This window comes from Myxocyprinus asiaticus, chromosome 24 (assembly GCF_019703515.2).
Source record: "Myxocyprinus asiaticus isolate MX2 ecotype Aquarium Trade chromosome 24, UBuf_Myxa_2, whole genome shotgun sequence".
Lineage (NCBI taxonomy): Eukaryota > Metazoa > Chordata > Actinopteri > Cypriniformes > Catostomidae > Myxocyprinus > Myxocyprinus asiaticus.
Window position 1 is genome coordinate 33,900,498 of NC_059367.1, and position 16,630 is coordinate 33,917,127.

Genomic DNA, 16,630 nt, shown 5'->3' on the forward strand with positions numbered 1-16,630 from the left:
ATCTCCAAGCTGCACCGGAGTTCATTTAAGTGTTAACAGCCGTTTATAATCTAAATGCACTGCATGAAAATTAAGCACCAGTAGTTAGTGTTGCACTTTTGTGAGTGTGTGAGCATTCATGCACGCATGTGTGTGTGAAGCAGATGACAGAGTAGAGCGGCACCTCTTGTTCATTCTGTAGTGTGCAGTGCATGTGACTGTATATTATTTAATTAAATTACATCCTTCTGCTGTTTAATGATCACATTTGGCCATACCCAGAGGTTTTTTATTTTATTTTCAAATGGTCATTGTTTTTATCTCAAAACTGTCTCATTCATTTTGCTAATGACAGCATACTGTAATATGGTACCAGCAACAAGATGATATTGTACAGTTTAAATTACTAAATTTTTATTGCAATACTTTGTTAGTAACGGTAAACCACGCAACACTACAAAGTATTAATCTGCCAGTAGATTGTGGCTATATGCTTTTCTACAGCAACTGTGAAGCATTCATGATTGGCATCGGGATGTATATCCGGTAAATGCATTAATCGGGATTAAGAAAAAAAGAACACGTTAAACTTAATCGCATGCGTTAACGAGTTCATTCTGACAACTCTAATTACATTATGCAATAGTAAAATATTTCTATCCTAAATTCTTCACTTTAATCTGTAATTTTGAGGCTTTTCTTTTCTTTTTTTTTTTAAGGCCCACCATTTCTGATGAAGGAAGACCTTTTAGATTCTGTGTATTTTTGAAAATATTTTTCTTCATTATATTTTCGCGGGAGTTTGGCACGAACCAGGTGTGTGCATCGCAGGGCTTCAGTAACAGTTAATTTTCACGCGCTCTTCAAGAGCTGCTCTGGGTGCGGTTGGTAGTGATCAGAGTTCAATTGAATGAGACACAGAAACACACTGTTCGTGGCATATAAACATTCACTACTTTTTTTTTTTTTACTTTGGACCATAAAATGTGATTGGAATTTAAAGTGCACAATAAATCTCAGGTTCTCTCAAATAACCGCGATCAGACGATTTAAGCATTGCGACTTTTATATAGGGATGTGCAAAAGTAATTGATTAATCGAGTACTCATTCAGCTTTAAACATTCAACTAATAAAAACACAACATGGATATTGCAATTTGATTTTCCTTTGTGCCTTTGCCTGCTGTGGGCAATATTATAACCGCTTCTCTCACCTAAATCTTGCCGTTAGTTCTCCTAAATAGAAAATGTCATTTTTTAAAGTGACTGTATCGCTTTAGAAGACTTGAAAAGTATGTTTCTATGTGTGAGTGCAAATGTTTTTTGTTTTTTTATCTTGTTGTTTATGCATAGTGCTTATTTTTTTATAAGGAAAACAGGTTCTAAAGTTGTTGTTTTTGTGTGTTAAGAGTACTCGACTTCAAAATTAAAATAAAAATAAAATAAAATGCCCATCCCTACTTTTATAGTACACACTCGGGTTGGTTTGAGGCATTGTATATCTCACCCGATTGCCTTCTGTGTCTCCACAGTAGAACTGGTCTGCTTTAGTCTTCCCCTGAACCACTGGGTTCACTGCTTCTAGATGGGAAGGGTTGGCCACCAGTGAGAGGGTAATATTCCTGTCAGTCACACGATTTATCCTCCTGTGGTACATCCCCAAGTGGTACTTGACATCTCCTGAGCCCTGTTACACATACAAATGATCAAAACACTCTGATGCATGTAATAAGCTCATGAGGATTTTAAAAAGTAATAAAGCAATATCTCTGTAGCTATAAATAAAGTTCCTTAAAACGTCCCCTACAGACCTCATCAGCTGCCTCCAGTTTAGAGTCAAACTGGCAGAAAATCTGCTCCAGTTCCTTACGGATCACATTGGCAAGCACGTTCAGACGCCCTCTAGAGAGACAGACAGAAATATAGAGAATGAGTTTGTCATCGTTACAATAAAACAATCACCATAACAGCAATTTCACTTCCACAATAACCACTCAAAATAATCAGTTTTCCTCTCTGCATCCTCCTATCTTCCCAATCTCTTTCTTCACCTGTGAGGCATGCCCATGATGACTGCGTCCACTCCATTCTGGCTGGATTTGTCGATGATGGTTTTGAGTGCAGGGATTAGACTTTCACAGCCCTCCAGACCAAAGCGCTTCTCAGATGACCATTTTCTCTGCAGGAACTCCTCAAACCTGCACAAATCAACATGTAATACATTAAAGAACTGTGATAAATGGTGAGAATGTTTTTTTCCTACTCACCACTTTTCCCATTTCAAATAATAAAATATAAAAGTATCTCACTACAAATACTGTGTATAATATTGAATAAACATACAAAGGCCTCTTTAAGTGAACTCTCTTAACATGGTTCTGTTTGCATTGAAAGTAGACTTGGATGTCTTTTTGGTGGATTTCAGTCTACTCGCCATTCACACTGTTGTTTTTGCAACCCAGTGTAGGCTGCCGCTAAAGTTGTCATGGTAGGTTTCCAGTCCTACTTCTTTGTAAAATACTAAAAAAGAAATAATACTTCTTCAAGAGCATGTCTTTGACTGATTACTTCTATAGGGGTGTATATGCAAGTGGCCTTAGTAGCCGGGTTTCCACTATCAGGCCAGTGTTAGCCAGGGCTATCAACTGGTCAGCCGGGGCCAATAGCCTCAGACCTCGAGACATAAAATCTATCTGCCCTAAAATCTGCCCTTAATGCACTACCCTGGTTCCAACGTCACACACACCTCCCCTTTCACAAGCAAGAGGGAAGCTTAAGCTTAGGTATCAGACTCTTGAAATTAATAGTGTAGACTGAACTTGCCATTTGTTTTCTTATTTTGCTCTTTGCTTGGTGGAAAGCAAGACCTATCTTAGCGAAACTCCGCCAATGACATTGACCCCACCTCAATCCCCAGTTGGCCTTCTTTGGCCCAAGGGTAATCAGCGGGCCAAAAGGCCATGAGAAAGCACCGAGGAGGCATGATGAAGCCCTGGAAGTGACAATGGGAACGCAACTGGCTCTTGCACTAGCATGCCCTCATTTGGCCCGATAGTGGAAACGCGGCTAGTGAGTGAGCTTGTGCTACTTCCTACTTGAAAATAAGCAATAGAAAGCCACTGTATTTTGGACTTCAAAAACAAATGTTCAAATTGCCATCTTGTTTCTTCCAATGTCACTGGAGCATCTGACAACAGAACACTTCATGTCGCAAGTCAGAGATATGAAGTTGGAATCTCCCACATACAATTTTACAACTATGATGTGTGTGTACCTGGTGGAGCGGACCATGCGAGCCAGAAGTGTTCTCTTCTCCTCCAGACTGAACTGCATGACTCCAGGCGTCTCAATCTTCTGTCTGATCCACTGGCACTGGTCCAGGTCGTTGATGAACATAAACTCGACCCCTATATGCTGGCAATATGCCATCTGACACAACATCCAACATCCATTAGAAGCTGTTTTTCTTGTAGTTAAGAGACATTCATGAACCTGAGTCTGGTTCTCGCTCACCTCCAGTCGGCGGATGATTTCTCTGAGAGGCAGAGCGCTTTCATTGCCACCGATAAAGGTGGTCGTGGGCAAGCGGAAAACTTTATCCAGATCAGACTCTTCCAGTCCATAGAACCCTAACAGCCAAACACAGACCATGTCCAACCCATCCCAGAGAGAGGAGCGGGTGGAGAGAGAGAGAGAGAGAGAGAGAGGAGGACAAGAGGGGGTCAACAGAAAAGAAAGAGACACACAACAGAAGGCCAGCACAGATGCCATTGAGCATAAACATGGAGGGATGGAGGGGAATGGAATGCAAGCAACAAATTGAATTGAAGAGAATACAAGCCAGATGTAGAGTTAATCAGAAAGAAAAACAGAGAGGGTTGAAGGAGATAAATGAAACATGACAGACAGGAAGAACAAAACATAAGCATATGTGAGTTAGTGAGGGATGAATGGAGACAGGACAGATGACAGTGATATCATGCATTATTAAAACAAGAAACATGGTGGCATAAAAATTTACAACAAAAAGCAATAGTACAAGCCAATAGTATCATGAATTGAAAATTTAATTAAATAATAATAAGAAGGCGGACAACAAACAAACAAGATGGAGAAGCATGCAGGGGTTAGTAAATTGAAAGGAGAAAAAAGAAAGTGAGAATTGAAGAAATGTGGTTTGTAAATTATGAGTACAGAGAGGTGGAGAGTTTGGGGGTTGAAATAAAAAAAGAAGGAAAAAATGGGTTAACAGTCTAATCAATGTGCCCGTTACATGCCGATAACTCCCAAAAATCTGCTTATTTAAAATATATTTTTTTTAAATATTGTTCTGTTTCTCACCCACAACTATCATATCACTTCTGAAGATATGATTTAAACACTGGAGTCTTATGGATTATTTTATGTTTCCTTTATGTGATTTTTGGAGCTTCAAAAAGGACATATCTCCATTCACTTGTATTGTACGGAGATATTCTTCTAAAAATCTTAGTTTGTGTTCAGCAGGAGGAGTAAATTCATCCACATCTCGGATGGCATGAGAGTGAGTAAATATTGAGAGAATTTTCATTTTTGGGTGAAATATCAACTTAAGAATTGTAGCACTGAATTAAGCCATGCTTTTAAATGTGTACTAGCATTTTAAAGGTTCTTAATCGTATTTAGTCATGTACCGCATGACACATGAAGGCATTCCACATAGAATCTTAGTGAATGCTATGTAGTCTATTAGACAACATCACCTTGCTTTAATGGCGATAGAAACAAGTTCAGATTTTTTTATATCATGAACGGGTAATTGAGTAGAAAATGAAGTTTCCAAATGGAACAACAAAATCAACAATAAAAACAGTGTAAATAAACTTGCAAACAGTGAAATCGTGCAAGCTCATTAATTATTCAAGCCCAGTGCATGCTGGGAACACCACCTTTGAAAAGTTAAGTAAAATGTACTTATTTTATTTACCTGTGAAATTACTCAAATTAGACAATAAATATGACAAGGCTTTCTATTTTAGGATTAATACATGATGACACATTATAAAGATAACAAACAGTCATAAATAATATTTACTTTGTTTGAATTACTTAATGTTTTCAAGTTCACACTTTATCTCATTCAATGCAGAAAGTACTTAATCTTTTCTGCTATATTTACTTCACCACGAAATATTTTTTTCAGTGTAGGACAAGAAGGTGGTTGAATGATTACATTTCCTACACAGGGATTTAAAAGCCTAATGCTCTGATAAATATTTACCAAGCTCTTTTCACAGAAATGGTGAAGTAAACCTTGGTATTGTAACACAATGAGACAGATTTGAAATTCTAATAATCCACTGCAGCACTAAGTAGTTTTAAATACCACAACATGCTATTTATCAGCCATTTTAGTCTTCAAATATCAAATACCAAGAATTTCTCTGAATGTTTAGTATATTCAGACAGTTGTGGTACAGTGCTAGTTAATTTTATAAATTAACAGATAGAATCTATGAGTAACCATTACATTGATGGTAAAACAGTACCTACAAAAAAAAAACATGCTATAATCATACTCCTGTCATGCATCAGGCTGTGAATGTACAGTGGTACTGTAAGGTCAGTAAGGTCACATGGAAACTGACCTAGCTGTGTTCAATGAATATTCAAAAATGCAAATTCTCTCATTATTCACTTACCCATATGCCATCCCAGATGTGTATGATGGTCTTTCTTCAGCAGGACACAAATGAAGATTTTTAGAAGATAGAGCTCTGTTAGCTCCTTATAATAGAAGTACACGGGTGCCAGCACTTTGACGGTCCAAAAGTCATATTTAGGCAGCATAAAAGTAATCCATACGATTCCAGTTTATTAATTAACGTCTTCTAAAGCAAATCGGTACGTTTGTGTAAAAAATAAATAGATGCAGGGGCCTGGGTAGCTCAGCGAGTAAAGACGCTGACTAACAGTCGCGAGTTCGAATCCAGGGCATGCTGAGAGATTCCAGCCAGGTCTCCTAAGCAACCAAATTGGCCTGGTTGCTATGGAGGGTAGAGCCACATGGGGTAACCTCCTAGTGGTTGCTATAATGTGGTTCGCTCTCGGTGGGGTGCGTGGTGAATTGTGCATGGATACCGCAGAGAATAGCCTGAAGCCTCCACACGTGCCATGTCTCCGTGGTCAACAAGCCACGTGATAAGATGCGCAGACTGACGGTCTCAGACGCGGAGGCAACTGAGATTCGGCCTCCGCCACCCGGATCGAGGCGAGTCACTACACCACCATAGACCTAGAGCGCACTGGGAATTGGGTATTCCAAATTGGGGAGAAAAAAATAAATAAAAAATAGATGATTAAAAAGTGCTTCCTGCCAGCAGCTGAAGCGTGTTGGCGAGTTCACGCGAGAATTTGGAAGCGGCACTTATTTACAACAGAAGAACGAACATGATGCGAGAGTTCGGCCATTTCAAACGGCTTTAGATTCCAGGATGGAAGCCAATTTAAAGTTAAAAATGTTTTAATTATCGACTTGTTTCTTACATAAACCTATCAATTCGTTTCAGAAGACAATTATTGATCGACTGGAGTTTTGTGGATTACTTTTATGCTGCCTAAATATGACTTTTGGACCGACAAATTGCTGGCACCCGTGTACTTCTATTATGAGGCCCTGACAGAGCTCTATCTTCTTCTAAAAATCTTAATTTGTGTTCTGCTGAAGAAAGAAATTCATACACATCTGGGATGGCATCAGGGTAAGTGAATAATGAGAGAATTTTCATTTTTGGGTGAACTATTCCTTTAAGCAGGATTGCAAAAAAAAGGCAGCCATGCACCTCAAGGCACATGAGTGGATGTGTTAGGGATCTCAGAAGCTCTGATTGTGTTACTATGTGCATAAATGAGAGCAAGAGAGAAAGAGGGAGGGGAAAAAAAGAGAGCACAGGGAGAGAGGGAAAATGTACTTCTGTCTAACTGTGTGTATATCTGTGAAAAACATGTGTATGTCAAAGAATATCCAAATGTTACAAACATTTTTTTAACTGCCACATACAGCCTGCCTTTCACCACATCTGAAGCGAGAGGACAGCAAAGCCACCCAAAAGCACTTATATAACACCAAAATAACCTCCCCAAAACACCAGCTCTTGAGCAGAAGCATTCCTAACCATATGCACAATGTTTACATACAGTACATATCCTATTCAAACAACCACCTAATAATGCGTGTGTGTATATAATGACATCATTTGAACTGGATTACAGCAACACATCTTTTGAATCCAAAACCAAAAAAACTTTTCAACTACAAGATGTGTGTGGCATGCTGTCGATTACCACAGAGAACATTTTCTTACTTGTCCCTCAGTTTGTATAAATGAATGGGAAATCAATTTACAACAATACACATAATGAAAGTCTAGCAGGCACGCGAGAAGCACTGCTGATAAACATTTTAAAATATGCAAATATCACATTGTATATAACCATAACGCTTCTATAAAAGCAAAAATTGAAACATTAAAGTAAGGAAAAATGACCTTTGTAAAGTTCTGCATTTAGGAGTGCTATATTTTCTCCGTTGAAAAGAGGAACATTAATTGCCGTATAGGCCTTAAATAGTGTATATGTAGTAGTAAAGTTAAATAGCATTCATGTGGAGAGCCATTCACAATAGCACCAGCATAACAGACAGATTGTTTTGGCTTTAAGCACCCATGACACAGGCAATGAAACTCAGGACCTCTTTGTCTTATAGGCTCATTTAAATGCTGCCAACACAATGCTATGCAGAAACAGGCATCAAAAATACATCACTCTTACTATTTGGTACGGACAGCTGTTTAGAGCATTTCAATTACCCTTTTCCCAATTACAGGATTGAGAAATATCAGCGAAGTGAAATTCAGACTCTGTAAAGCAAGGTAAAAAAATAGAGATGTACATTTAAATCATCCATGCTCTTTAAACATTCTTACTCTGAAACTGACTACTTGTATACAAACAGACACAATTTTAACGCATTTAACGATTTCAGTTTTTTTGATCACTGAAGCTCAACATGTCTAATATATCACCAATGAACAAAACACCATCGAAGGTTAACTTTACAGAGGACAACCGCTGCGAAATCAGTAAAATTTTATATATATATATATATATTGTCAATCAATTAAAATATGTAACTGAATAAATTACATGACATGCCGATTAATCAAACCAAACGCAATTAATCGCATACATCATTATTTGCTGAGACGCATATTTAGAATGCTTTGTCAAGTTAAAAGTAGTGGAAAATTCTGAAAATCGCATCTCAAGATTCCTGTATTCCGTTGAGATAGCCCACTTGTTGTGCTTCCACTGTGACCGGTTCTCATTCTGTGGCTAAAAACACAAGTACTTCAAGCTTGAATTGCTCGTCTGGTAGGAAAATTCCGTAATTTTATTACTGAATTTACAAACGTATGATTGTGTTAATTCTTTTAACACATTATTTTTTAATAATTAATCGCACTTAATTAACCCGTTAAATCGACAGGCCTAATTACTTTGTTTTTCTCCCCACAAGGGGAGTTGAATGTATAAAAGATGAATGCAAAATTTTTTAAAAGGAACAAATATTTGAAAAATTGACAAATTGCCCATTAACACAACTTTTTATTTTATTTATTATATTTTTAGTAGCTTAAGCTTTAGACCAAAAGAACTAAAAGCTAACCAATCTACTATACAAACATTTATTCTACTGCATACATTATCTCTTCTACAGCTAAAGAAAGTCAGTCTATCTGAGCACAATGGTGTGTTGTACTTCAGATATATCATCACACTTAAGATTCACTTGAATACTTCGGGGTTCACAGACTCACTCTGCTGTAATCAATTCAATTATTTATATTTTGAAAGAGATGATTTGTTAATATTCTTATAGGTTACAGCTGCCAACATAAATAGAACATTAAAAAAATTTCAAATTCTGGAAATACTTTAAATTTTGGAGGGGGGGGGGACTGTTTCTCCTACAAAAAAATCTATTTAAACATCCTTAAAAAAAAAAAAAAAAAAAAAAAAGGGCACAAGCTAACTAACACTGCCAAAATCAGAAGGACACACAGAGAACGAGAAAAAACCCATTAAAAACTACCACAGCTACTAAAAGCCCAGCAATCAATAGCAAGAGGCACAAAATTGCATGTTATCAAAGCCTACCTCCAATGGTTAGAGCACTTAGACGTTTCTTGACATGTGTAAGGTCTGGAGAGGATGTAACAGAGAACAAAAATTCACTGGGAGTTAGTGATTCCCAACCCCTTCCATAGCCAATCCCAAAGAGAAAGACAATGAACAAATCTGCATATCTATCACAAATTACATTACAGTACTTAGCAACAGCACTAATGAAATGAAACTCACTGAGGTGAACACTAGCATCTTATTATAGATTCAATATATAAAACAACCTTCTACTACTAAATCACAGCAGGCACCAAACCAAGCATTTGCTTGAAGGCACATAAATCAGCACTGCAGCAACACAACAATCACAGCTCCATGGCTGACCATTCATCACACCTGATGTGACTGCAGCAGATAAAGCTTAAATTAAGTCCCACACAGTGCCAGGCAGAGACTAGTCCCAAGAGAGGGTGACTATATCTAAAGAAAATGCTAATTTACCTTAAAGAGGCCATAATTCTATATTTTTGTAGTATGTTTTTTTTTTTTTTTTTTTTTGAAGTCCACTTAGAACATTAGGGAGTATTTACACTTAGTCTCTTCAGGTATTTTTACTGATCAGATAACTGTCAGATCATGAAAAGGCCAAGTGCAAATGCCCTCCAAGTAGCATTTGAGATGGAGAGCAATCTTATCCCCGAAAACCAAACATACAAGACGTGACTTGGTAAGTGTTACTTGACGGAATGAAGTTACTATTATTTGCATATAGCCTAGAAAATATTTTTGCATGGGAATAGCATATCAGATTTATATCCGTTTTACGGAGACACATTTGTGTGGCCAAGTGATATAATGCAAGAGGAAACTTTTATTTCAAAAGAGCAAAAAAAAAAACAAATCTTGTTTTCCATATGTCCCCTTTAAACATGGCAGGACATTGTAAGACAATCTCCAATATAAGATTATTTTGGAAAATATCATATTTGCGTTTTAATGTATTGTATGATCCTCTACATACCGTTGCAATTTAAAGAGTGCCAGCAGTTCGATGAGCTCTGCTCTTTGTGTGCAGCAAGCACTGATCACACAAGCTCATTCCTACATACTACACAACTTTAATCAACATTCTGCCAAGTTGTCCATTATACACATACAGGAACTACGTCAAACATGCCTTGAAAGCACTGGTTCAAAACTTTAAACATTACTGCATTATTAGTACAATAATTTAGTTATAAGAATTACTGTAGTTTATGGATTCATAAATTAGTTGTTAAATTAAATACATGTATAAATCATTTTAAATAAGATAAGGAATCAGCTATATCTACAGGTAATTATAAGCTTTATATGGTTTATAACAAGTTTCCTCAGTCTGTACTCTGTGCATTAATTACTGACCGAATATTAAATCTGATATATACCAGATGTCTCCTTTGTTGCAAAAAAATAAATAAATAAATGTGTGTGTGTGTGTGCCTATTATTACGTCTGAGGAAATAAAGAAGTCTAGAGCTGTTAGAGCATCAGGGTTAGTAAAGCTTAGCAGCAGGAGGAAAGACAGAAACTTTTACCATTTTACATTTGGTAAAATTAAAGTGTCCAGTTAGAGCTTTAAATAGTCTCACTGCAAAACAACTTTAGACTTTTTTTAGACAACTTTAATCATTTTGTGGCAATGAACCTTTAAACTGGCAATACAAAATATTGTAATTATTATAATTTTCAGAAATAACACTACAAAGTAGCATTATTTTTAACTACAATCACCCAACAGATTTTAAAAAAAGCTGCTCTATCTTAAAAAAAAAAAAAAAAAAGCTTGCATTTATATACACTACTTTAAGGCTGGAGCTGAAGAAACTGGCTTTTTCTGGTTTTAAGTGCAATGGTACCTCACTAATTGACCCTTCGCTAAGCTCCGCCCCCTTTGGTTACCATTGCTCGCTCTGATAAGCTTTGAAGAACTTCCCCTAGGAATGAATGGGAGACTGAACGGTGCGGTTTATGGCTAAATATTCTTATAAAATAAATTGAAAATATTCTTACGTGGGCTAGAATGAAGAGTGACATTGTAAAGCATATTTATCAAAAAATTTATTTTTTTTGTAAAAGAAATTGTCAAATTTGATTGAAAACTGTGGAGACTGAATCAGAATTGAGGCAAATGATTATTAGTCACTTAAAGAGAAAAATGTAATTTGATGGCGATAACACCTGATAGTATTAGTGTAAGTGAACAGAACTGCTCATAACGTCTCATAGCATTACTCCCGTTGACTCTCATTGGAAAAAAGCAAGAGCTTGTCAGAGAATTGGCACATAGCAACAGTTGCTAAGATAGGATTGGTAAGAAACACTTTAAGGGCGGGGCTCAGCAAAGGGTCCATTATAAACAGTAATATTAAATTATTAAATTAAAATACAATTTAAAAATTGCCTCTCTGAATGCATAGCCCTTAGTACTTAAAGTAGATGCCATATGTAGTTTGATGCAAATGAAAATGGGGCAGTGAGGAATAAAAGCATAATCCTTCAATATGTATACATGTTCTAGGTCACACCTAATTTTCACAACCCATGTTTTCCAAAGTTTTTGTGACACTTCGAACACTTCTTTTTGACGGTGTTTCTCATCTAATGTTGGTCTACGATGGATTCATAGTGTAAAAATGTAAAATTACATGACTTCTGGAAACTAACAGGTGCCAACTAACAGGTGTAACCTCTCCAGCAAGAATCCTTCAGCAGTTAGCAAACTGTGAAGAAAATGGGAAGTATTGTGCATGTAACTGCAAGGTTTAAAAGCCAAGTCTCTACAAAGACCGGTCTAGTAAGTTGAACAGAGCAGAGAGCAATTTTCAAGATCTCCAGCCACCTCAAGCTTGATATGGTATGGAAAGGGGTGGAGCAGCTATCTTTGATTGAGGGTTTGGCCCATTTGTGGAAGCTGCTGCCTTTCTCATCACAGCAAATCCAGAATAACAACAGTCAGTCTACAGAAAAAAAAGGATAAAACTGCATTCCATGCAAGTTGATTGGTTTCTTCACCAATTTCCAATTTGCCAATTTAACACATTACCTAACGTTTTAAATAAATAAGGAAGGTAGAGCTGAGATTCATTCATAAACCTTCATGGAAAGCAGTTCTGACAAACCAGAGTCCAGTTAGCAACCTGAACAGAATGTAAGGTTTGACAGTCATTCATAACTTCTCACCGAGTTTATCCGATGATGTAATAATGTCAGTGGGAACGCACGAATCCAGATCAGCGTCCATAATCCCAAGGGGGTCCAGCTGAGCCACATGGTGACCACGTATCTACAGGAGACAAGAGGTCCCCCCACAAACATGGGAGCCGAATGCAAAACCACCCACAAGGGAAAGATATGGGGGGGGGGGGATAGTAGGAGAGAAGAGAAGAGGCAGTGCAGAACAGCAGGATGATGTGGGAAGTGTGATTGAAGAGGGAATGAAGTGTCAGGTGTAGGGGGTAATAAGAGTTGAAAAACAAGTGAAAGAGGAAATATAGAGAGAGGAAAAGATAAAAGGGAGGGGGGAAAGCGACAATCACACAAAACAGGCTTATTAATTGTGGTCTGTCGAGCTGTAGGGGACAGAAAACATTTCTCACCAACATGTTGGAAACCAGTAGCTACTGGGGCCTCGTCAAAATTTACACAACTGATGCCAAGTGGGTCTAGGTTTGCATTGTGATGCCCCATTACCTGGAAACAAGGCAACAGCAATCACAAGACATGAGGAGTTCACCAAGCAGGTCCCATGACGCGATATTTAGCCATTATTTTACAAGAACAGGCTGCTATCACAAACATATTATGTAAAATTACATAAGAAAAATGAAACCAAAACTTTGTATTGGGGTGGGCGATATACAGGTAGACACGATAAACTGGTAGAAATTTGACAACTGGTATACATTTTGGATTATCGTCTCTATCGCAGTTAATTAAAATTAGAGCCCGACCAATATGGGATTTTTGAGACCGATATCGATTTTAGAGGGGGGAAATTCACGATTACCGATATGTTTGCCGATATAGTTCATTTTTGAGCTGGAATGAAAACAGACCTTTTCTATGTAGATTGTGCACCGATTTTTGCACCGATATGACTATGCAAAGGTACTCAGAAGCATCTTAAATATTTTTATCAAAGAATATTTGACATTATTATTACTATTATACATTATCAACAAATTCTAGAAATGAACACTGAGAAAATAAAGAATAAATAAAAATACAATAAATATCTAAATAAACATCAGGACTCTTTAGTATTAGTCAACTGCTGACCATTTAAATAAAGAATACAAAAATAAAAAAAATAAATAAAAAAAAATAGCTAAATAAACATCAGTAGTACTGTTTAGTATCAGTCAAATGCTGACAATGTTAATACTGCCAGTCAATGAGGGGCAGGTTGTAAAACAAGAAGCATTTACACCTGCCGAGTAAAGAGATAAACAGCAGCAGCCGTTTTACACTGTATTCTGCTTTACAAGTTCAAGGGAAGCTTTCAACGGTGGGAAACCAGACTTTTAAATATTACATTTTATAAATGCAACGACTGGAATTGTTCGGTTGAAGGGGGTACCAAACTGTGAATCCTAAACAAAACAGTTTGGTGAACACATTTACACATTAGCTTCCACTCAGCTGACAAGCAATGAAAGTAGCTACGTGGTTAGCTAGTTAGCTATAAGCTCGTTGTCACGAAGAGTAAAAGATGGACATTGTTTATTTACTTTCCAGCAATGCGTCTTACCAACTAGGTAATAATGTAGTGTGAAATCAGTTAGTTCAAATCTCTGTGAACGAGAAGAGGAGATTGGGAAGAAAAAAAAATCATCTCTCAAAACATGCTTCTCATCTGATACGCACAACCTTGTTTCACTCGATAGTCGCAAGTGCTATCTCTGGAGCATGTAAGTGTGCGCGAGACCAGCTGTCTTCCCGTTTGTGCTCCAGAGACAGGAGAGCACAGAGCGGTATCACTCGCACTACTCAATCCTGTTTCCCTCGTTATCATGGCACAAACCACAAAACTTACATCACCCATTTGAATTCTATTGAAGGTTTTTACCTTAAAGCACTATGGAGGAAGTCAAACATCTCAAACGGCTAGACAGCCTGACATTCTAACCAACACTGACGAGGAAAACAGTTAAAACATGTCATGCACCAACAATTATGTATCATGGGTTTTTTTTACACTACACATCACATTTATAAAATTATGTTCGAATTAGGAAACAAAACGGCCATATTTGCCTTCAGATATTCATATATTCTCTATAGAGATAACTTCATAAAGAGCCTAATGAAGTGTTTATTTTCATTGGTAAATTTTGCATTATGGTAAGGTTGATTTAAAAAAAAAATAATTTTTAATTTGACTATGTCTGTCAAGTTCCAAATAAAGAGAAAATTATATAAGAGGAAGTAGTTTTGATTTATGAAGTATTTAATTCACTGACTGAATTGATTTGTATTTATTTATTTTTTTAGAAAACTTTAAATCGTGATATACAGTTGTGCTCAAAAGTTTGCATACCCTGGCAGAAATTGTGAAATTTTCTGATCATGCAAAAAAAACAACAACAACAAAAATTGTTTTAAGGATAGTGATCATATAAAGCCATTTATATCACATAGTTGTTTGGCTCCTTTTTAAATCACAATGATAACAGAAATCACCCAAATGGCCCTGATCAAAAGTTTACATACCCTTGAATGTTTGGCCTTGTTACAGACACACAGGTGACACACACAGGTTTAAATGGCAATTAAAGGTTAATTTCCCACACCTGTGGCTTTTAAAATTGCAATTAGTGTCTGTGTATAAATAGTCAATGAGTTTGTTAGCTCTCATGTGGATGCTCTGAGCAGGCTAGATACTGAGCCACGGGGAGCAGAAAAGAACTGTCAAAAGACCTGCGTAACAAGGTAATGGAACTTTATAAAGATGGAAAAGGATATAAAAAGATATCCAAAGCCTTGAAAATGCCAGTCAGTACTGTTCAATCACTTATTAAGAAGTGGAAAATTCAGGGATCTCTTGATACCAAGCCAAGGTCAGGTAGACCAAGAAAGATTTCAGCAACAACTGCCAGAATAATTGTTCTGGATACAAAGAAAAACCCACAGGTAACCTCAGGAGAAATACAGGCTGCTCTGGAAAATGATGGTGTGGTTGTTTCAAGGAGCACAATACGACAATACTTGAACAAAAATGAGCTGCATGGTCGAGTTGCAAGAAAGAAGCCTTTACTGTGCCAATGCCACAAAAAAGCCCAGTTACAATATGCCCAACAACACCTTGACACGCCTCGCAGCTTCTGGCACACAGTAATTTGGAGTGACGAGACCAAAATAGAGCTTTATGGTCACAACCATAAGGGCTATGTTTGGAGAAGGGTCAACAAGGCCTATAGTGAAAAGAATAGCATCCCCACTGTGAAGCATGGTGGTGGCTCACTGATGTTTTGGGGGTGTGTGAGCTCTAAAGGCATGGGGAATCTTGTGAAAATTGATGGCAAGATGAATGCAGTATGTCATCAGAAAATACTGGCAGACAATTTGCATTCTTCTGAATGAAAGCTGCGCATGGGACGCTCTTGGACATTCCAGCACGACAATGACCCTAAGCACAAGGCTAAGTTGACCCTCCAGCGGTTAAAGCAGAAAAAGGTGAAGGTTCTGGAGTGGCCATCACAGTCTCCTGACCTTAATATCATCGAGCCAATCTCGGGAGATCTCAAACGTGCGGTTCATTCAAGACAACCAAAGACTTTGCATGACCTGGAGGCATTTTGCTAAGATGAATGGGCAGCTATACCACCTGCAAGAATTTGGGGCCTCATAGACAACTATTACAAAAGACTGCACGCTGTCATTGATGCTAAAGGGGGCAATACACAGTATTAAGAAATAAGGGTATGCAGACTTTCGAACAGGGGTCATTTCAATTTATTCCTTTGTTGCCATGTTTTGTTTTATAATTGTGCCATTCTGTTATAACCTACAGTTGAATATGAATCCCATAAGAAATAAAAGAAATGTGTTTTGCCTGCTCACTCGTGTTTTCTTTAAAAATGGCACATATATTACCAATTCTCCAAGGGTATGCAAACTTTTGAGCACAACTGTATATCGTTATTGTGATATAAAATTACTCATAACATGATTGGTCATATCGCCCACCCCAACTTGGTACTGCACAATTTAGTATCATAAACAAAATGGTGTGATCTGCTTAGTGAGAGTTCTCCATAAACCTTAAATATTGTCAAAAGCTAGTATTTTGCATTTAAAATAAACTTATTATAAAAATAAAAAAAAAAAACATAACACTAAATGCACAGATCTCTTACCTTGTGAAAAATTCAAGCTGCAAACTCATTCAAGGCAGGACTCAATTTTAAACTTAAGCCTATGTTTTATATAAAATGTGTTTTTA

The 16,630-nt window shown here is 37.2% G+C and overlaps 1 protein-coding gene across 4 annotated transcripts in view; it reads right to left on the reverse strand.

The window, feature by feature from the left end:
• Window positions 1-16,630, reverse strand: part of LOC127414636 (2-oxoglutarate dehydrogenase complex component E1-like) — a 50,128-nt gene that overhangs the window by 18,299 nt on the left and 15,199 nt on the right. The window contains exons 4-11 of one of the 4 annotated variants that reach the window (XM_051652818.1): window positions 12,367-12,469; window positions 9,178-9,222; window positions 7,827-7,877; window positions 3,493-3,608; window positions 3,254-3,408; window positions 2,031-2,177; window positions 1,791-1,881; window positions 1,487-1,666 (exon numbers count right to left, since the gene is read on the reverse strand). In XM_051652818.1, the coding sequence (XP_051508778.1) occupies window positions 1,487-1,666; window positions 1,791-1,881; window positions 2,031-2,177; window positions 3,254-3,408; window positions 3,493-3,608; window positions 7,827-7,877; window positions 9,178-9,222; window positions 12,367-12,469 (888 nt within the window). Of the gene's footprint in view, window positions 1-1,486; window positions 1,667-1,790; window positions 1,882-2,030; window positions 2,178-3,253; window positions 3,409-3,492; window positions 3,609-7,826; window positions 7,878-9,177; window positions 9,223-12,366; window positions 12,470-12,782; window positions 12,877-16,630 lie in introns of all 4 variants that reach the window. The other 3 variants (XM_051652819.1, XM_051652820.1, XM_051652821.1) reach the window with 3 other exon arrangements.